General features: G+C 44.5%; 1 protein-coding gene across 3 annotated transcripts in view; it reads right to left on the reverse strand.

Moving 5' to 3' along the window:
- Positions 1–2,498: 2,498 nt before the first annotated feature.
- Positions 2,499–21,183, reverse strand: part of MYH9 (myosin heavy chain 9) — a 74,490-nt gene continuing 55,805 nt past the window's right edge. For all 3 annotated transcript variants that reach the window (XM_040594291.1, XM_040594293.1, XM_040594292.1), the window contains exons 21-41: positions 19,458–19,589; positions 18,641–18,847; positions 17,986–18,123; positions 17,364–17,487; positions 16,367–16,538; positions 15,576–15,788; positions 14,985–15,129; positions 14,279–14,485; positions 13,216–13,320; positions 11,857–12,009; positions 11,242–11,490; positions 10,497–10,709; positions 8,682–8,894; positions 8,165–8,326; positions 7,360–7,488; positions 6,927–7,015; positions 6,601–6,724; positions 5,292–5,500; positions 4,760–4,868; positions 4,230–4,402; positions 2,499–4,039 (exon numbers count right to left, since the gene is read on the reverse strand). In XM_040594291.1, the coding sequence (XP_040450225.1) occupies positions 3,922–4,039; positions 4,230–4,402; positions 4,760–4,868; positions 5,292–5,500; positions 6,601–6,724; positions 6,927–7,015; positions 7,360–7,488; positions 8,165–8,326; positions 8,682–8,894; positions 10,497–10,709; positions 11,242–11,490; positions 11,857–12,009; positions 13,216–13,320; positions 14,279–14,485; positions 14,985–15,129; positions 15,576–15,788; positions 16,367–16,538; positions 17,364–17,487; positions 17,986–18,123; positions 18,641–18,847; positions 19,458–19,589 (3,384 nt within the window). In that variant the 3' untranslated portion in view covers positions 2,499–3,921. The remainder of the gene's footprint in view (positions 4,040–4,229; positions 4,403–4,759; positions 4,869–5,291; positions 5,501–6,600; positions 6,725–6,926; positions 7,016–7,359; positions 7,489–8,164; positions 8,327–8,681; positions 8,895–10,496; positions 10,710–11,241; positions 11,491–11,856; positions 12,010–13,215; positions 13,321–14,278; positions 14,486–14,984; positions 15,130–15,575; positions 15,789–16,366; positions 16,539–17,363; positions 17,488–17,985; positions 18,124–18,640; positions 18,848–19,457; positions 19,590–21,183) is intronic.

The raw sequence follows: 21,183 nt of genomic DNA on the forward strand, positions 1-21,183 counted from the left end.
ACACCAAGCACCACAAAGCAGGCCGTGGACCTGCAGGGATGGATGCTCCTGGACAGCACAAGCCAACAATTGAGCTTCGGAATGCCCTGGGGCCCGCTGATTTGTGGTTGGGCTGCGGCAGCAGGCAGCAGCAGGCATTCAGTTTTGTCTTGCTCATCCCACTGCTCCGGGGCCTGCTCCACCCTCCAAGGCAGGGAACGCTGCAGTTTTCCACCACAGATCTCTGCCTCAGGTGCCATCACTGAGCCGTCCTAGCTCCACCCTCGGCTTTGTCACAAAAGTGATTCTCCACGTACATTAAGTAGTACTTGAGACAACTTGGGAAGGAAATGGAAGAGGGCTAAATCCTAAACCTGGCAGACCAGTGCTGCCGCACGCTCTCCGTGTGGGAAGGTGCTTTGCAGCAGGCCTAGATGCTGCAGGACCAGCGATTTACCTCCATCACCCTGAGGCTGTGACAGGGCCGACTGCTCTGCCCCTCGGTTCTGCTGTTACAACAGCCTGCAAGGGCCACACTGTAACCAGCATCAATTATTTTTTTTAGCTAGGTTTACTGTATTTAATGATCTGGTTTACAGATCCTTTGTGCCAGCACAACAGTCCAGTGCAGGGACAGGAACGTTTGAAATCAGCTTTACCATCACCCCTTACATCTGCTGTAGCTATACCTGTGTGTGCCCTTCATTCAGACCCTTCCAATGCCTGCTGGGATCAGCCCTGAGGTTGGATGGTGCAAGCAACAGAGCTCCGGCACCAGCTCCCAGGAGCAACTCTTTTGTAGGGACCACAGACCAGGTCCCGGTTCAGTCTTTATCCACTCTTGCTCATTACAGCACTTGTAATCACTCACCTACTCAAAGCACCCCCAAAATCTCAGTAGCACCTGTGTGAGGCATTTAGCAGCTTTGGAGATCTACTGAAGAGCAACTAACCTGGAGCCACAAGAACTTGTTAACTCAAGGTTGCACTCTGCAAAGTGGAAAATGCTGTAGGAGACTAATTTTGACCCTTCCACGGGGATGCACAAGGTGGCGGAAAACTGAAGTACTGTGCCAGTAGAAAAACAGACACAAGTCTCTTTCCATCTTGCACCGGACAGAGCAGCATCCAAGCAGTGCACCAGCTCATGCACAGCAGTGCAAAGGACACAAAAAGCAGCCTGTGCTTATGAAGGATCAGCATGCCATCAGCACCTGGTGTCACAGCAGTTCTGCTCTCTATCACAGCAATGCCCAGCCAGCTGGTGTTATTCAAGATGATCCTATGATGGGAAAGTAATTTTAATGTAATTTAAAGGGCATGCTGTTCACAAAGACACCCTCCACATTTCTGCAAAACACTTTGGAAAAAAATAATAAAAGCAATAAACTCCCAGGTGAGAGTAACTCCAGCCATTTTTAACTCAAGACATCAGCAGAGTGGCACCTGTATTCCACACACCATGCGCGCACGCACCTCCATCCCTTCACACACTAATCCCTATCCAGCTTTTTGAAAGCCACAGCCTGTGTAATGTAACATCAAAAGTTGTTCATGGTCACGCTGACCCCTTAACGTGACTACACCCACTCGCACAGCGGCGCATGCTGAGTCTTTGCCTCCTTCTGCACAGCCCCTGCCCCCCTCCCTCCCCCCCCCCCCCTTTTTTTTTTAAAGTTCTACCTACACTCAAGTTTCTTTAATTAGAAGACTTCTTCCCTTCCCAGCATCTGCTTAGACAGAAATCCCACCCTCTGGGAGCAGCAGACATGCATGCTCCCCTGAGCAGGGGTTTACTATAAGCTGCGCGCTCCCTGCTCCCAGTTTGCCAGCAGCACCGGCCAGCTGCACCGTACCCCTCACGGTGAACACCAGCACTTCCCCATCGCTGCCACCCAGGGTCTGACCCAGCCCCAACCACAACCTCTAACTCAGACCTTCTCACCCAGGTTTAAACCCCTATCAACACAGCTGGAGAGGGATGAGGTTACAATTACCAGGTGCTGGTGTCACACTCCAGCTTTTTATGCCAAGGCTGTAGCACCCAGAATACACGAGCACCTGGGGCAGTTTAAGGGGCCACAGACCAGAAGATGAATGTCACCACAAGCTCCTTATTCAATTTCTAGTTACCTTCCAGTGACTCCAGAGAGTGGAAATAAAAGCGAAGAAGAGAGTTTGTTTGCTAGTTACAGACTCAGAAATACATTTTCGGGCCAAGAACAGAACCAGCAGCCTTGTGTTTTGAGCAGGTAACCCTCTGAACGCACACAAACAAGGTGCGTTACCTTCCTCCAAAATCCCCCGGGGCTGGCCACTGCCAGCTGCCCCACTGACATGCGGAAGGTACTGTCACACCTGATTTCAGCTGGAGTGCACTCGGCGTGTCACGGGAGGTCTGCAGCACTGCTGACAGGACAGGCCGATGCTCTGACACCACAGCCGCCACCTTCGGGGGTAACGAGTACGGTCTGCACCGCACCTGGAGAAGGAGGGAACGGCAACACACACACACAGACTGCAGCACATGGATAATCTTTATTGGTAACATCAGTGGAGCACCAGTAAACCATTACTGACTGTAGTGGTGACACACAGCTGAGGCACATGCTAAGGCACTTTTATTATAAAAAAAAAATTAATCTTTTTGTGACAGCAATTGGGACACGAGGCTCCTGCATTTAGAGCGCTTCAAGCATACAGTATGGTGCTTCATATTTAATTATTTTTACTTCGCTCATAAGTAGGTCTAAGTGCAGCATATACAATATGGTTAAGAATACAGGTAAATCCAGCAACCAGTGTACGGTGTAGAAAAGTAAAGACTATCTATATATAACCATGGTCCCAATAGAAAGGCAGTGATAAAGACCTTTATTTTTTTCTTAATTACTTATTACAAGAGATACAAAGGCCTTACGTATATCTGTGCAGATTAAAGGGTTTTTAATATACTCTTAGTCAATGGTGCACAATAACTAATCCCAACCCCTGGTTACAGAGCAGGTGCAAGAGGCTTGGACATGTCAATAAAAGAGGGATTTCCCTCCCCTTACTCCCACCCTCTGCCCACTACCCTATTAAATTCCCCTAGATTCTGTCTATTACCATTAAATATATTTGGTCCCCCAGAGATTCTCAGACAAGCACAAGGACATTGTTCTGCTTCCCCAGTCTGTCATTAACTACTGGTCCACACTACCTTAGATGAAACCGCTCAGAGGCAGAGACACTAACAGGACATCATTGCACTTCAGAGATCTGTCCAGACAGTAAAAATAAGTAAAAAAAAAAAAAAAAAAATAAAAATAAAAAAAAAAAAAAAAGAAAAAGACAACTTTGGCAAGTCCTCCAGGTAACTGGTCCTGAGAGGAGCTTCCCTCTTCACCCCTCCCTGGAAACATGTGAAAGAAGAAAGGGCAAATTGCCATGGCCAAAGCACACCGTTTTTCCTGAAACTGCTCCCAAACCATGTGGGTGGGCAGATTAGAAGAGGCAGAAGTCTGAGGTCACTGAACATGATTGCCGAAAGCAAACAAAGAGGGAGGGGAAAGAATACAGGAAGGAGCTTCCCTGCAGCTAGAACTGAAGACAAAAGGAGATTTACAGCAAAAATAATCTTTCCCTAACCCCACTCCCTCCAAACTGTGTAAGGATTCACCAGCAGACACGGCACAGACAGTTCTACAGGCCTTTGTAGGGGCCAAACTGCTGGTCAGATTTCAGAACCTCGACTCTTTGGCATTAAATACAAAGAAGATTAGGAAACTGGAAAGAGGAAGAAACTAGGAACACAGATGCCCGATGGCTCCAGACACACAGAGCTGGGCTTGCTCTGCAGATCCCCAGCCAATTTAGGAGAGGGTTTGCTGAAAGTCCAAGGGAAGAGGGGAGGGTGGATGGGTCACTCCATCACATGTAACCTGGGTCAAATGGGAGAACTTATTCAGTAGCTTTGGCTTCACCAGCATCTGCCTTGCCATCCACTTCCTCATCGGAGCACTCTCCTGCACCCTTCCTGACAATTCGACGTGTCACGACAAATGGCAGGTCCCCACGCCTAGGGAAAGACAGACAGTAAGTCAACAACACAACATTTCACTGAGCTCACCAGACAGGACAGGCCCTGGAAAGAGGCAGGGAAGCACCTGGCCACACTGTTTGCTGTGGGCAGCTGCCACTGTGGGCAGCTACAGCAAGACTATGCTGGCCTGGCTGCCAAGGTATTGCACAAAATGCTGTGCCTTTACCTGAGTTTGCTTTTCAGGGAGCTGACTTCTCTATTCATTGCATCAGCTGTTTCAGTGGCATCCTCCAGCTCACGCTGGAGCTTCCTACGGGATGCATTGGCTCGCTGGGCCTCCTCCTCTGCTTCCTCAAGCTGGCGTTTCAGCTGCTTCAAGCGCATGTTTGCCTTGTCCGCCTGAGCATGGCCAGGGGGAGAGAAAAAGATAAAGATATCTGTGTTTCCTCAAGAGTTACAGCACAGTAGTTAAAGCAGCAAAAAGCAGAGTTTCCACAGCCCCCTCTTCCCTTTCTGAAGGGAGCTGCCTAGGGCTTGACAGCTCCAAGACTTTCCTTAAAAGCATTACATTTTCATCAGTGTCATCTTGTAATTAGCACAATGAGGGGAAGGAAAAAAAAAAAAAAGAAAAAAAAAAAAGAGAAATCCATAGGAAGGTTAATGCTAGAGCCCTCTTACATGCAGATGATGCTTTGGTCACAGAAGAGTAATCCTTCCACCAAAAGACTCACCAATGTTGCAGGTAACTATACACACCTGATCTTTGAACTGCTCAGCATTACGCCTCTCATCATCCACCTGCAGCAGGATATCTTTCAGCTTCTTCTCGGCACGGCGCACCTGCTTGCTGGCAGCCTGGCGCTCCCTACAAATGCAGTGATGCTCAGGCAAGAACTTACCTCCCATTCTCCCCACCAAGATGACCTGACTTGGGTAAGTTAGAAACAAGGAAGATGGAAAAAAATCCTCTTAACTTAGGAGAAAATGGGCCGGGAGGCAACGTTTCCCAGAAATGACCAAAAGGCACACTCAGATATGACCCTTCTTGAAGCTAACAGAGGGGCAGCAAGTGTATCACAACTGCTGTTTTAGGAATTACTAAATCCAGAAGCAGCTAGAAATCTCTACAATGAAAAATAAGGAAGGTTTACCAAAATCTTAGTTCTGTACTACCCAGTATACCCATCATAAAGCCCTCACTCAGACCAGTCAGGATTTATTCTGAAGAGCTTAAAATCCCAGAGTGGGTGGGGCCTGTAAATCGGACAGAATTTCTACTAAAACATACTTTGTCTCCATGTCCAGCTGCTCTTCCAGCTGTGCTATCTTTGCTTCTAAGGCTGTGATGGTAGCCTTGTACTTGGACTTTACTGCGCTCTCCATCTCCTGCAGTTTAAGCTTAAGCTCCTTGTTCTGGCGCTCCATCTGCTGGCGAGCATTCTCAGTCTTCTGTGCGTTGCTGCGCTCAGCATTCAGGTCGGCGTTCATCTGATCAATCTGCAGAGAGGAGAGGAGGAGTAGTCAGCGTATCATACATGCCAGCCTGAAAGGCTGATTTACGTCTCAGATGCGTGCTGACACACAAAGAAAAAGGACCCTCAGGGCAAGCTGAATACCTGAAATAACTATGATGCAGAGGGAGCTGTCTGTAGGCAGGGCACTTTCCAAAATACCTTAGTTTATACAGATTTTCAAAGTGATTCCTTGAATAACAGGTTTATCAACTTCCTCTTAGGGCTAAATATGCCAATCCCGTCGTACAATGCTTTCTGGGGCAAAGGCCGTAGTTTAGCACTTAACACAGTAATTATCAGTCTTAGTGAATAACCAAAGTCCTGAGGCAAGGGGATCCAATACATGTGCCTCACTAATTTATCATGTATTTGCTGTCTGTCTACTTCCACTAAAAAGCAGCAGCTTAAAAATACTGACTTTCGAAAGGTGAAACAGCGAGAAGTCTGCTTCCAGGCTGGGGCTCCGGCTGACAGTCAACCAAGTAGAGAACTATGCTCTCATCCACCAGAATGAACAAGCCATTTGGAAACCCATCAGCCTAGCTCCTTGGCTTTAGAGGGGTAAGAAAGCAACATGCTTGACTCTCACAGCTAGACAGATAAAACATGGCAGTGAACAGGCAGATTAAGATCACGGTTTCTATAGCAGCCTAACAAATTCCATATGGTTAGTCCATTTGAAGCAGCACAGAACTAGCAGAAAAGTAATTTTCCAAAGACATTGTGGCAGTGTTCAGCATGCCAGGTTGGAGCGGCATGCTACAGATCATCTTTCTTACAATCCCTTAATACAGAAAAGAGGGACTGGGAGGTTTTTTTGGGTGGGTTTTTTTTTAGTAAACCTGGGAGACTGTTGCAGCTACCCAATAATTTAAATGACCAAAACCAGTGAGTTAACATCAGCTCTGACTGCCCAACCTATTTTCTGTATTGTGGTATTCAGGTGTTTTATCTTGCTTGCATCTACAGACTCCTGAGGGCCTGTACTGTACACCAAGCAGCAGGTGGCATTACTCAGAGTGCAGTCTGATAATTTGCACAGACTAGGGAACCCCTACTGGCACACACAGCCTGAACAGGTACCTGAAGATTTGCCTTCTTAAGCCGGTCATTGATTATCTCTGTGTTACCCTGCTCCTCTTCTAACTCCTCTTCCAGCTGAGCTATCCGGGCCTCCAGCCGTCTCTTCTCCTCCATGGCCAGCGCTCTATAGGACACAGAATCATTAAAGCAATGTTGGTGGCATTAATGCCCTGGGGAAAGTTCCCCATTTTTAATTTTACAAAATAAGCTCAGTCTTTCAAGACCAATGGGGATACAATGCATGCTGCAGTCTACATGAAAATAACAGCCTGCAAAGTATTTTCTCAAACCAGCTCCTCCACCCTTAAACACGGAACATTACTCACCCTTTACCACTGTTGTTGGCAATCTCATCAGCCAACTCATCTCTTTCTTGCTGGGCCTGGCGCTTGGCACGCTCAGCAGCTGCAAGTTCCTGGAATGAAAACGAGACAGTCAGCAATCCAATGGGAAGCTACCAATTAATGCAGCATAGGAAAAAGCAGTTACTGGTAATGGGTGGTATGGTCTCTAGCTAGATCCTGGCTTAAGTATAAGACACGGTCTGTTCCCCACCCACCCCACAGCTTCCTTTGTTTTGCACGCTCCTATCACAGCTGTCAAGAAAGGGCCAAATTCTGCATTTTGAAGTGGACCTCATATTTGAGCAAAGCAAAAAGTACAAAAGAAAGGAAATAACCACTGGAGCTTAGACTGCTACAGTTAGTTCTTGGCCAAAGAAAACAAACCAACCCTTGACCTGCATACACATTCCATTACCTCCTGCAACTGGATCATCTCTGCCTCCATGCTCTTCAGCTTCTTCTCATTTTCTTTGGCCTGAGCCAAGATCTCTTCTCTGGAAGTACGTGTGTCCTCCAGTTCCCGCATGTAATCCTTCATTTGTGCCTGAAAAGGGAGAAAAACGTTAATTTCAGAGCAACAACACTGACAAATCACGTTTTTTATCTTACAGGAAACACAGAGGGAAAACTGAAACACGGATTCATTAATCTTCAGCTACTAAGAAGGTTGTTAAAAGGAATCACCCTTTTCCCATTACACAAGTATCAAGGAGAAGCAGTAATGGAAGCAAACAGGACTGCTTAAATCACAGAAAGGGAAAAAAAAGTGTCAGATCTAGAAAGGGGGGAAGAGAGGGGACAGGAAGCTTTGTAGTGAAACAATGGAACGGACTTTGGGAGGATTTGGAGTTTTTATTAAGAAGAGATCAGACAGATGCCTGTAGGAATTACAAAAGCACAACAGAACTGTCTTGGGGCAGAAGGCCTAAATGATAGTTAAGTTCTTCTAGCTTTGCAGCTCCACAATCCCTTCTAAAAAAACTGGCGTGAGGCAAGCACTAGAGTGAAGTCGACTTCCCTTACAGCTTGTCTCCCAGAGTTAAACAGCCAGATTGGGGTTAGAAGGATATTTGAAATGCCAATGAATCTTTTGTGGTAAACTGCTACAAGGTTCTGCTGCTCTTGTGACACTGATACACGGTTCTCATGAGGTGAGATCTTGTATCCCACTTCCCTGGGTAAATGCTCTACACTGACAGCAAAACCAGTTGCAGTCTCACCTGCAGTTTGCGGTGCTGCTTGATGGCTTCTTCACGACTCTTGTTAGCAGTGTCTATATGGCTTTCCAAATCCTTCAGGTCCATCTCTAGCTTCTTCCTGGCAGCCACAGCAATGGAACGCTGCTTTCGTTCATCATCCAACTCCACCTCCATCTCCCGCACCTGTATGGAGAAATACAGGCATCAGCATTTCAGCTCCTTGGTTTCCCAACAGCCATGTTACACATCCCCCTTTCAAACTGTACATAAGTGCAAGCATGTGACCTGTTTTCATTCTTCCTGGCAGGGGAATGGGGCTAACATTCCTCACTAATAAAGCCACATGGGTTCCTTTGATAGACAAAGGCTGTTTGAACAATCATGCACACAAGGGGGAAATTCTCTCACAGCTTTGCAGTGCTGCCTGGAGAGTTACCATTAACAAGAAACTGTGGATTGGCACTGTCTGTCTAACCATCTCTGGACACAAGTGCCTTTGTGTACAGAACACTTTCAGGATTTACAGAGCAATTCTTACTTGTCTAATCAGCTGTTTCTTCTTCTCTTCATTCTGTTCATCACGGCCCTGGAGGTCCCGGTCAAACTGTGCCTTCATGGCCTGTTGGTTCACTTCTAGTCGCAGTTTGGCATCCTCTGTGGCCTGCAGTTCATCCTCCAGCTCTTCCAGCTGTGTCTTCATCTCCTCCACCTGCTGTTCCAGGGCTCGTTTAGCCTTCTCCAGCTCATGGACCTACAGCACAGTACCACACATGAGGTTTCCTCAAAGAGTGGAGACAATTTCATCTATCCAAGAGCAGAAAAATCTAAGAACAGCCACTCGCATAAGACTATATGCAAGAACACTGCACCCATCCCTTGCATTAGGGCAGACACCCCTCAAAGCCAGCTGCTAGCATCCCTGCAAGCTGCCAGCGTGAATCAACTACCTGTCAGTTCTGATCACGTAGTGGCGGTAGGGAGAAAGAGGAAAGCATTTGTTAGCCCAGTCCCGACCTACTGCAGACTCAGAGCTGGACACCTCTGGATTTGACAGAATAAAATACTTTTTAGCCTCTGAATTTTTTAACTTTCCTTCCTGCTTACCATAACATTTTTTGTCTTGAAATTTGAGTTACTGTCTTCCATCGCCTGGCTAATCCCTGTATTTCACATATCAGGCTCACATCATACCTTCATCTCTGCCACAATACCAGTTAATTTTTAGTTTGCCACTACCTCAAGTGGGCCAGTTCCAGGCTCTTCCAACCCATCTTTCTCACTTGCTTATCTAATAACAAACATAACATTCACAAACTTACAGTGTGTCCAGTATTCTCTACTACATTCCTCTGTGTTAACACTAGCACAAGCTTCTTGCATTATTAAACTAATAGTATCACCTGTGTGACATTTCCTGCCCAGAAATTTGAGCCATTGGGGCCCACATCTGTGGCCCAGAATGTGCCATTTCCATTTCCTTGCCTCAGTAAGTTTGCAAATGACACCAAGCTGGGTGGGAGTGTTGATCTGCTTGAGGGCAAGAAGGCTCTACAGAGGGTTCCAGACAGGCTGGACCGATGTGTATGAGGTTCAACAAGGAGAAGTGTTGGGTCCTGCACTTGGGTCACAGCAACGCCGCACAGCCCTACGGGCTTGGAGAAGAGCAGCTGGAAAGCTGCCTGGTGGGAAAGGACCTGGGGCGCTGGCTGATGGCTGGCTGGACATGAGCCAGCAGTGTGCCCAGGTGGCCAGTACCACCTTGGCTTGTATGAGAAATGGTGTGGCTGGCAGAACAAGGGAAGTGATTGTCCCCCTGAACTTGGCACTGGCAAAGCCACACCTCAAACACTGTGTTCAGTTTTGGGCCTCTCACTTCAAGAAAGACACTGAGCTGCTGGAGAACGTCCACAGAAGGGCAATGAAGCTGGTGAAGAATGTGGAGCACAAGTCTCATGAGGAACGGCTGAAGGAACTAGGGTGTTTAGCCTGGAGAGGAGGAGGCTTAAGGGGGACCTTACTGCTCTCTACAACTACCTGAAAGGAGGTTGTAGACAGGTGAGGGTCTGTCTTTCTCCCAGACAACTAGTGACAGGAAAAGATGTACCAGGGAAGGTTTAGATTGGATATTGGGAAAAATTTCTTAAGTGAAAGGGTGGTCAAAAGCATTGGAACAGGCTGCCCAGGGAGGTGGTGGAATCACCATCCCTGGAAGTGTTTAAACAAAACATGCAGACACGGTACTTCAGGATATGGTTTAGTGATGGACTTGGCAGTCCTGGGTTAACAGTTGGACTTGATTATATTAAAGGTCTTCTCTAACCTAGATGCTACGATATTTTAACTTCATACTTACACTTTTCCCAACATCATCCTTTGAACTCATCAAGTCTTCCATCTCTGCACGGAACTGTTTATTGACTCGTTCCAGCTCAGCTTTCTGCTCTATGGCTTCTTCCAGGTCTCTGGCCAAGGAAAGGGCCTTAGTTTCCTTCTCACGGGCTTCTGCCTCAGCACGGTCCCGTTCTTCTGCATACTTGGCAGAGATGTTCTTCTCCTCTGCCAATAGCTACAGGAGCACAGCATCAGTATTCTGAGAAATTACTGACAATTTTCTAACAAGGTAAGCATGCATCTTTCTGTTAGCCTTTCTTAATAGTGTTTTGCCATGGACAGAAGGAACCAAGAAAACACAGCTTCAAAGAATGAAGCATGCATTTTATATTTTTATATATATATATATATATATATATATATATATATATATATATATATTTATATGTGCATTTAATAGCTGTGTTGACCCCCAGTTAACAAAATTCTGAATCCCTAGGCCTCCAACCTATCATTTCCATCTCTCTCTCAAAGATGATCTACAAACAAGATTTTGAACTTGATCTTGGTCTTGATATAAATTTTATCCCTTTGGGAAAAGGAGCATCACTAAGCTTGCTATGCTTAGAACAGAATTAACTTAGTTCTATGAAAGCTTATTTCTCCACTCTATGTGCTGTATCTTAGTTCAGAAATTGCTTAGGTATTCTTAAAGCTGACCTGTCAATAAGATGCACCTACTGAATGCCCAGTGACTGAAGTCATACCTGATCAAACTTCTTCTGCTTCTTCTCTAGGTTGGAAACTATCTGCCGCTGATGATCCAAGTCCACGGTGAGGTCATCCAGCTCTTGCTGCAGACGAGTCTTCGTTTTTTCCAGCTTGTCATAGGCAGCTGTCTTCTCTTCGTAACGCTGGCTCAAACCCTCCAAGTCCTTCTGCAGCTTCTTCCTGGCTTCCTCTGCTGACTCAAGGCAGCCCAGACCATCATCCATCTTCTTCTTTGCATCTATTGCCTGAAGGACAGAAAATATTGCACATGAAACCATGCCACTAATAGCGTGCCAGTTTACTGGCACCAGAAGTTGAGGAAATAAATCTGCTCATTTCTGAAGGTACTACTCCCCCTTCAAATACTCCTATATGACTGAATTCCCAAAGGAATTCCTGGATAGAAATCTACAAGCAGTTCATATGATTATAATCAGAGACTTCTTCATTTCCTTTCTCGCCCAAATCAGCAGTATCACCTTTCCCAGGAAAGGTTCTGTTACTATAAGTCAAATCTGCATTTAGATTTTACTTCCGTCAAGAGAGACCTGCACTTAACACTTCTTCTGAAAAGTCACTGGTCATTGGTTTATGTGATGCAGACTCTGTACCTGTTGCTGAAGAATAGAGATCTGTTTCTCCAGGTTTCTCTTTGTCTCTTCTTCTTCTTCCAGTTGCTCTTTGAAACTGTTCTTCTCATCCTCCATCTGCTTCAGCTTAGTGCTGAGGCTCAGTTTTAGGCGAGTCTCCTCCTGCAGCAGCTCCTATAAAACAAACACCCCAGTGGAATTCAGCATCACTCCTTGGCTTTAAAAGCTCACAGTCCTCACACCCACTCTCTCCAGAATGAGTACTTTTCAAGTTCAGTCTAAGTATGCAACCTACTTTAGAGATAAGACAACTGAAGACAAAATTTAAATAACTGTCCTCCAGTGAGTCAGTATAGAAACAAAATATTCAGAAAGGTCCTATTCTCTCATATACTCTAATGATTAAAGCATACTACTTCACCACACAAGCCATCTACAGACTTTTCTGGAGTCCTCTGAGTAGCACACAACGCATTAAAACCTTTCCCAACAATACTGTGACTGTATTCTGCTAAATTACTTTCTCATATTCAAAGAAACGGACAACAGTCTAAAGTGATTTAATGTGGTCAAACTCAACATTGGTCTTAGCAGAATTGTAAGACAGCAGTCATTTACCAACTTAAGACATCAACATTTATTGACTTATGCTGCCAGTGCTTGAGCTGAAGGATCTGTAGAGACTAATAAAGACTGGTCTTCAAACTAGTGTCTATCTTTTGTATTGTGTGCTACTTTTGAGTCTATTTTTTAAAAACAGTAATAAGTAGACAGAACATCAATGATCATTTAAGGTTACTTAGTATCTGAGGTTTGGCCTACCCTTCCAATGTTCTGCTTGGTACTCCATGCCTTACCAAGAGTTAGATTCTACTAACTGGTTGATTTATCCCAAAGTGTAAGACTAAGCATGACTTTTTCCTGAATAAATACCAAATTATTTGAGTCTATCACTTCCCTGACATCCACTGGGAAATAAAACTTTCTGCTTAACTTTACAAATTTACTGGAAATCACACATACACATAAACCTTGTCAAATACTTGACTGTGAAGATCTCAAACAATAACCTAGCATTCCAGTGCAGTTTAGGAATAAAGAGCCTCAAGCAGAAAGGTGATAGAGGAGGAATTCTAAATTTAAGACAAGGAAAGTGACACATGATCCACACACTGAGGAAGCAGAACGAAGATGAACAGCTTGTTTCTGGAGAAATGTTCTCAATATCATGCAAAATAACCCCTTAACAAAAAAAGCCAGACCCAATGCTTTAAAGGGTTGTATAGCCAGTATATAATGGTGTCCAGAGTGACTTCTCACTTTGAGAATTTGTAACAGACATTGGCTGTACCACACACAGATGCCTTTCAAAGCTCTCACCTGAGTATCCTGAAGCTGTGATTCCAGAGCAGAGAAATCCTTTGCTAGTTTGATTGATTTGCTATCAGACTGGTTCAAAAGACCTGTGACGTTGTCCAACTCGACCTGAAGGAGACATCAGAGAATCAGTCATTAAATGCATCAGCAAAAACAAAGCCAGCAACAGGTGAGTAGCTATGAGACCCAAAAGTGAAAGCTGAGGCACCTCTCAACAGTAAAGGATGTGTATATAATCTCTCAGGGGAATGAATGCACTGTTTTCTGGAGTCCCAGGGATGAAAGATGAGAAATCAGAAAGATGTTTTTACTTAGGATCACTTCTTGCAACAGCCTTCTGGTTTTGGTTGTTTCAAAGCCTATATGAGATTTTAGACACCTTGGCAAGAATTTTAAAAGCTTCTATTAAGTTCTCTTCTATTTTATACCATGTGCTTCAGGACTCAATCTACAGCCTCAAAAATAGATTTTCACATTCCAAAAGATAGTGCACACATCACTAATGCTAAACTTTTAATGACAGCCCTCCACAAAGAAGGTAACACGTTGTGTGAAACAAATGGATTTGTTGTTCCCTTGAAAAAAGCAGGAGAAACCCCTAGATTTCCACATCACCCTTGAGTCACCCCTCATCAACATTAACCACACTACAATGCTTCAGGACACTGTCTTCCAAATTAGTTACACAATCATCAGTCAGTCTGTGACACACTAGGTCCACAAGCAGCTGGATGTTTATAGGACTGTACTGTGCAAACCACTGCATGCTGAAGGGGAGCACACATGCTGATACTTTTAAGGCTTACAAAACTCAGATGGCAGCTGGTTACTTCACCTTCTCAGGGCTGCTTACGATAAGCAACATCACCCCAAATGTCCTGCCCTGGCAATGAGTTAAGGAGTCTGCACAGTCCCTGGGAAGCAAACGATGGATTTGCTTTTCATAGGAACTTTATTCTCAGGAGGAACAAGATTTTTGATCTACCTGTGTGGAGGTACCACTCTACAACCATTTCTCTTTAGCCCTGGGTTGAATCAAAAGCTAAGGAAAACACTTGCCACTCACCTGCAACTTGTTAACCCTCTCAACCAGTTCTGTCTTCACTCTTTCACCTTCTGTAAATTTCACCTGCAGTTCTTGGAGCTGAGCATCTACTTTTTTCCGCTTGTGCTCAGCATCCCCTTTGCCCTGCAGAAGAACCTTCACCTCATTGGACAGTTCGGCCCTCTCACTTTCCAGAGCTTGTTTTGCTTTTTCAAGATTTGCTTTCACCTGAAGAGGAAAAAGAGGGGGGAAAAAGAAATATCAGCAAAACCCCTCAGACTTTAGGTGGCAGGATCCTTCCACTGAGTGCATTTTTTTTTCCCAACAAGCAAGCTAATGTTGCATGTTTAACAGCTAAGTTATAGCCTGCTTACTCAGAAAAAATAATTTGAAAAATCTCCTGATAAGCAGGAGACAATCTAACAATTAGAGAAGACAACAATATAGCAGATAGTCTTGCACCCATCAGATTTCCAAATCAAAGGCTGTACAAGTCAGCAAGCCCTAGCAGTGAAAAGAACGTCTTGACTATGCAGTATAAGTGCCTGATGGGAAAAAAGAATGAACAGCTATTTAAAACAGCTTCATATATGCTTCACAGTGAAAAATTATCTACCAAGGGAAGAACAGCACATGTATCAGAAGTCTAGTGTCATGAACACTTCATGGAGCAGCTGTCATTTCAGGGAGGTTGACTACTTTGGCCTTGTGTTTTCTGTTCACATACCCGTTTGGTTTGTTCTAACTGCTCTGCCAGCTCTTCAATAGCTTGTGAATGTTTCTGCCTCATCTCTTGGATTTGAGCCTCATGAGTCTTTGCCTCATCTTCAAGGGTCTTCTTCAAAACTGTTACTTCTTGTTCTCTCTTTGACCTGCAAAATTCACAAATTCCATTTAGATGCCAAGGAGGAATCAAGCAGATGAGTATATCCACTAACAGCATCTCTAAAGCAGAATAATGCCAAGGGCTATTTAGCTCTACAAGATATAAAGACAAAGTTAGATCTTTTCAAAGTTAGAACTTAGCACTGCACCCTTCTTAAGCGCAAGCTGGCAGCATTACCTTCAGCCTAAGTAGTAACAGCCTGGAAGTATGAATGTTTCAGGGGCATCACTAACACTATGGTTAGGGAGCAAATTAACTTTCTTATGTCAGGTAAGGTAATGCAGTCTTGACTACAGCTTGCACACTACCTCCCTTCCACAGTCACTGAGGCTGCTAACCAGACTACCCTAACTTTGGTAAGAGACTAGATGTGGCAGAATTTATGAAAAATTCCAAACCAAATAAGACAATGCAGCTACATGTTGGACTTACCTGAGCTCTTGTTGAGCAGCTGTAGAATCTAGTGTATCTTCCAGCTCTGTTTTCAGTGCTTCCAGCTCTTCTCCTAGATCCCGCTTCTGTTTTTCAGCTTTATTCCTGAATGCTCTCTCTGACTCCAGGTCTTCTTGCAGCTCAGTGATCTGGGATTCAAGTTCCCTGATCTTTTTCAGGGCCATGTTCTTCTGAGCTGCCTCTTCTTCCACCCTGTGTTCAACATAGGGTTGTGGTCAGAGCCAGATTTAAACCATATGTAAATTAATACCACCTGTCCTACCAAGAAAAAAAGCTGGTATCTGTGAGCTCTACAATATTACATTCAAACTTTGATCTGTATATTATCTACAAATTCTAAGTTCTATTTCCCAATACTTGAGAGAGCACGATTACTTACCTTAAAGAACGGGACAGAGAGAGACTGACAACAGAAGAAAGCAGAAGAGAAAGCACCATTTTACATTGGAAATTGGAGACTGTACTGAATAGATGAATATAGCAACTACCAGAAAGACAGTGTGTTGCCACTACTTTTTAACCCCATCTGAAATCTTACTGCTCAGCGAAACGTGTAAACTGCACATCACATTCATAGTCTAGCTCTGTACAGAGAACGTGGCAGTGAGCAGCAGCCAAAGAACTCTGATGCTGAGGACACAGATCTTAACAGTCCACAGGCTGAAATACAGCAGCCACAGATTCCACTTAGTCCCTATTCCAAAGTGACACAAGACAAGCAATACTTCCCAGCCTAGTGGGTACCTGAACCCTGCAGGTCAGGTTCTCACCTAGCTAAGGCTGCCTGCAGCTCCTCTTCCTTCTTGGCCAGCTGCATCTTGAGTTCTGCAATCTGAGCCTGCAGCTCAGCAATCTGGTCATGCAGATCACTGGAGTCCCCTTCAAGCTTTCGGCGAGTCTTTTCCAATTCTTGCCTTTGCTTTTCTTCACGCCGCAGACGTTCTGATGGAGATGGGGATACATTAAGTTACACAGACAACATATACTCAAAGAACATTGTACAAGCAGAGAAAATAAAGCTATTTAAGCAGTAGGTTTTTTCCTAATAATACAACTGTCCAAACTGTAGCTGGAATGCCTTATTCTGTCAGGATCTATACATGCAACTGCCCCCATATTTTTCCCTCAAAATATATCTGAGCAATTTCCCTTCCCCTCATCTTACAGCCAAGCCTCCTTCCCCCCCTTTCACTGCAATAAACAATGCCAGTACAATACCAGTCTCTCCCAACACCCACACCACACAGGCATAAGCGTTCATTAACTGATGCTGAACACAAGGTCTGCTCTCCCTTTACTGAAACTAAATAGGCTGGCTTCTGCTGTGTTAACCTGGGCAGTCTCCAGGTAAGTGCCTCCAGTCTGAAGAACTTGTGCAAACACAGTATCAGAAACAGCACTAACCCTGACAGATTGATGGTGCTGGAAATAGAAAAGTGGAGACGCTTCCACAGCAGGAGAAGAAAGAGAACCAGCCTCTCTTCTCCATTGGCCTGATGCTTTACAGAGAATTTTTATTTGGATCAAGGGCTCAGCTGACAAGGCACATAACCTTCAGCCAGCCACCAAACAGCTCTATCAAACTAATCAATAGCATACACGCTATAGACTAATTTTTAACCCCTCAGAAACCAAGAAGGACTAAAACTCTAGAAATGAAACTGCAGTTCAACAGATTTTAACAGAGATCCTCCAAAACAGGCAAGTCCTTTGGAGGATCTGCCTTTAAAACAAAACAAAGCACAACCAAACCAAACCATCAACCACCTTCAAGGTCTGTGATCATGGCCTCATGCTTATTCTTTAGTTTGGCTAAACTCTTAGATTTCTCCTCTTCTTCTGTCAGGTTTGTTGTAAACTCAGACATTCTGTCTTCCAACAGTTTCTTTTCCTGCAGAATTGAGAAAGCAGTGTCAAAGCAGTTGCTGGAATTACAGGAGATTTTTCCAGAGCTGACTGTGCTCAAGATGACACTCATGACATTGACTACTCCTGCTACAAAGGAACTTGGAAAAAAAGAAATCCTTTCAGGATTACAGATAGTTTCAAGTAAATGGCTACATAAAGATTTATATTTGATAGCCCTTTCAAAACTTAAAGGAAGCCTGTTTATGAATAACTTGGTATGGTTTGGCATAACAACGTATCAGAAAACATTTGCTCATGGATCTTTATTTAGTCAAGGCTATCTAAATATCATACAATACTGACTTGTAAAGAATACAGGCAGGCAGCTAATTTCAAAAATCCAGGTCAGAGTTGTCCAAGACAAGACTGAATTCATCCCTAAGTTTTCCTGTAACATGGGAAAGGTCAGCCTTTGGTGAGTAGCTCCAGGAGAAACACCTGTGTATCTTTAGCCTATGTAGGGAAGCTGCAGGAAACTTACCTTAGCCAATTTGAGATTCTGGTCTTCCAGAACTATCACATCTTCTTCTAGTTTCTTCAGTTTGGCCTCTGTGGTCACTTTTTCTAGCTGCAACTTTTGCCTTGCACTTTCCTCTTCTTCAAGCTGCTCCTCTAGTTCCTTCACAACACCCACAGAAAAGCAAGGTATTTGTCAGTGCTGCTCACCAACCAGTGTAACAGCACAGACGCAATACTAGAACCTGGAAAGTTCCTTTACCCTTCCTTTACAGTATTATTACGTATTATATATACTTTCCAGAAGTGACATCTATCATGACTTACTGAAACACACTGCATCCTAGCTAGCAAGTTTTCTAGCAAAATAAACAATGCTACTTTGCAAAGAATGCCACCATTTCTAAATCCCCTGGCTTAAGCAAAGACTTGTCTAATTCTTCGACAAGCGGCCATCATCTTAGTCTTCAAGAATGAAACAGCTCATTCCAGCTGACTGACCGAAAGCCTCAGGCTCAGCACCAGACTCACTGTGTTCTATTGCTATTTCCACAAATGGATTTTTTATGCTTTTTTATTGTTGTTCTCTCTCTCCTGTTTCCCTCCAAGCTGAGACAAAAGAATCATCTAAACCTTACTATCCTCTTTACTGACAAGAGACAGCATTCCTAAGGCATTACCTGGATGTTCTGCTGCATTTTCTTCTTTTCAGCCTGCAGATGTTGGCACCGTTCTTCTTCTTCCTCCACCCTTGCTTCCAGGTCATGACATATCTCTTCCAGTTCTTGTTTCTTGGCTGTCAGGCGGGCTCTTATCTCTTCAGCTTCAGCACAGAGTTCAGTTTCTGCTTGCAACTGTTCCTGCAGCTGCATCTTCTCTGCCATTAGCTACATTGGACACAAAGTCAGAAATAAGAGCAGCTCCAATTTACCAAAGTACTTAGCAATCTGTGTTCAGTGAAGTTACATGCTCCTCTGTTCCACAGTTACAGTCTTAATCATTGCAGCAGTCTCCTGCTGCTACTAAAAAGCTAAATATCAAAACATAGCTTTTAAGCATGTGCTCTCCTTCACAAACTGTCCACTGCAACTACAAATTGTTAGCCTTTGTCTAGTTTTCCCCTGCAAGAGTAACACAATTATCAGCCCTACAGAAACACAATCTTGCTGCCACCTTCTGCATTCCAAACAAAAAGGATCCCACTAATGATGAGGTTGAATTCGATGAGCTTCCTACAATACTCAGCCAAAGGAGACCTGACTTCATGTAACAGCTACAGAAGGGAGATAGGTGGTCACTGTACAAAGTGACCTGCTAGAAGAACTAAGCTGGGAAGAAGGGCAAAGGAAATTGAACAAGATGGCAGCTGAGTCACACATTTCAACAAGTTGCTATCCTGCAGCTTGCCTATCAGACCAATAAAGCAAAACAGGTGCTCTCAAGCAGCTGGCCAGGTAGAGAGAGAATTACTTTTACACACAAGATTTGCAGACTCACCTGGGCCTGGAAGGTCTCCATCTCACTCAGTCTATTTTCTGCAGCTAACTGCTTCTCTTTGACCTTTATTAGTTCTTCTTCCTTGGCCATCATCTCCTCTTCCTGTCTGCTTACTTGCAGAAGGGGCTTCACCTGAAAGGGAAACCCATGCAATGAGACATGTATAAGGAACAAGGAAAACATAAAGAGATGTTCTTGTACTTGATAAGCATTGAATAAAACAACATTTTCAATAAATGTCATATTTGAAAGACTGATCATTCATTTTGTTGTGAATACTGGGAGGATCATAGAGGACTAGTTATCATCTGCTCTGCCTATAACACACTTTCTGCCTGCCCAGCTTTTCCTCCAGGACAGAATGCGTCAGGAAAGGGTTGGGTAAATTCCAGACCCTTGAGGGCTCAGTTGTAATAGCAGGAGAATAAAAAAGTTGCCATACAGTGGGGAAATACACAGATAGGTCAATGTCATCTACCCAGACTTCTGTAAGGCCTTTGACAGTCTCCCACAATATCCTTCTCTCGAAACTAGAGAGATACGGATTTGATGGGTGGACTGTTTCATGGATGAGGAATTGGTTGGATAGTTGTATCCCGAGAGTAGCTGTCAATGGCTCAATGTCCAGATGGAGACTGGTGGTAAGTCAGGGATCCATATCTGGACCAGTACTCTTTAATTTTTTCATCCAGGACACAGCCAGTGGGATTGAGTGTACCCTCAGCAAGTTTGCAGACAACACCAAGCTGAGTGGTGCGGCTGACACACCCGAGGCATGAAATGCCATCCAGAGGGACCTGGACAAGCTTAAAAAGTGGTTTCATGTGAACCTCATGAGCTTCAACAAGGCCAAGTGCAAGGTCCTGCAGCTGGACTGGGGCAGTCCTCTGTATCAGTACAGACTGTGGGATGAAAGGATTGAAAGCAGCCCTGTGGAAAAGGACTTGGGGGTACTGGTGGATGAAAAGCTGGACATGAGCTGGCAATATGCACTTGCAGCCCAGAAAGCCAACTGTATCCTGGGCTGCATCCAAAGTAGTGTGCCCAGCAGATTGAGGGAGGTGATTCTGCCCTTTTACTCTGCTCTGGTGAGTCCCCACCTGGAGTACTGCATCCAGCTCTGGAGCCCTCAGCACAGGAAAGACATGGACCTGTTGGAATGGGTCCAGAGGAGGGCCACAGAGATCAAGAGGGATGGAACACCTCTCCTATGAAGAAAGGCTGAGAGTTGGGGTTGTTCAGCCTGGAGAAGGATCCAGTGAGACCTTATGGCAGCCTTTCAGTAAAGGGGCCTAACACAGGGACAAACTTTTTAAGCTGGGCCTGTTGCAACAGGACAAGGAGCAATGGTTTTAACGTAAGAGGGTAGATTTAAACTAGATAGAAGGAATTTTTTACAAGGGTAGTGAAACACTGGAAGAGGTTGCCCAGAGAGGTGGTAGATTCCTCATCCCTGGAAGCATTCAAAGTTAGGCTGGACAGGGCTCTGAGCAACCCGATCTAGTTGAAGATGTCCCTGTTTGTTGCAGCCAGGAGGTGGACTAGGTGACCTTTAAAAATCCCTTCCAACCCAAACTATTCTATGAGTCCATGAAAAAAAAACCCGAACACCACCCATCTCTGTGCTCTCCCATCAAAAACACTTACAAATAATTTCATAGGAAAGAAGTTTAAATTCTGCTCTCAACTCTTTTAGCTGCAAAGTCTCATGGCTAAAATGCAAGAA

The sequence above is a fragment of the Falco naumanni genome, chromosome 5, assembly GCF_017639655.2.
Source record: "Falco naumanni isolate bFalNau1 chromosome 5, bFalNau1.pat, whole genome shotgun sequence".
NCBI lineage: Eukaryota > Metazoa > Chordata > Aves > Falconiformes > Falconidae > Falco > Falco naumanni.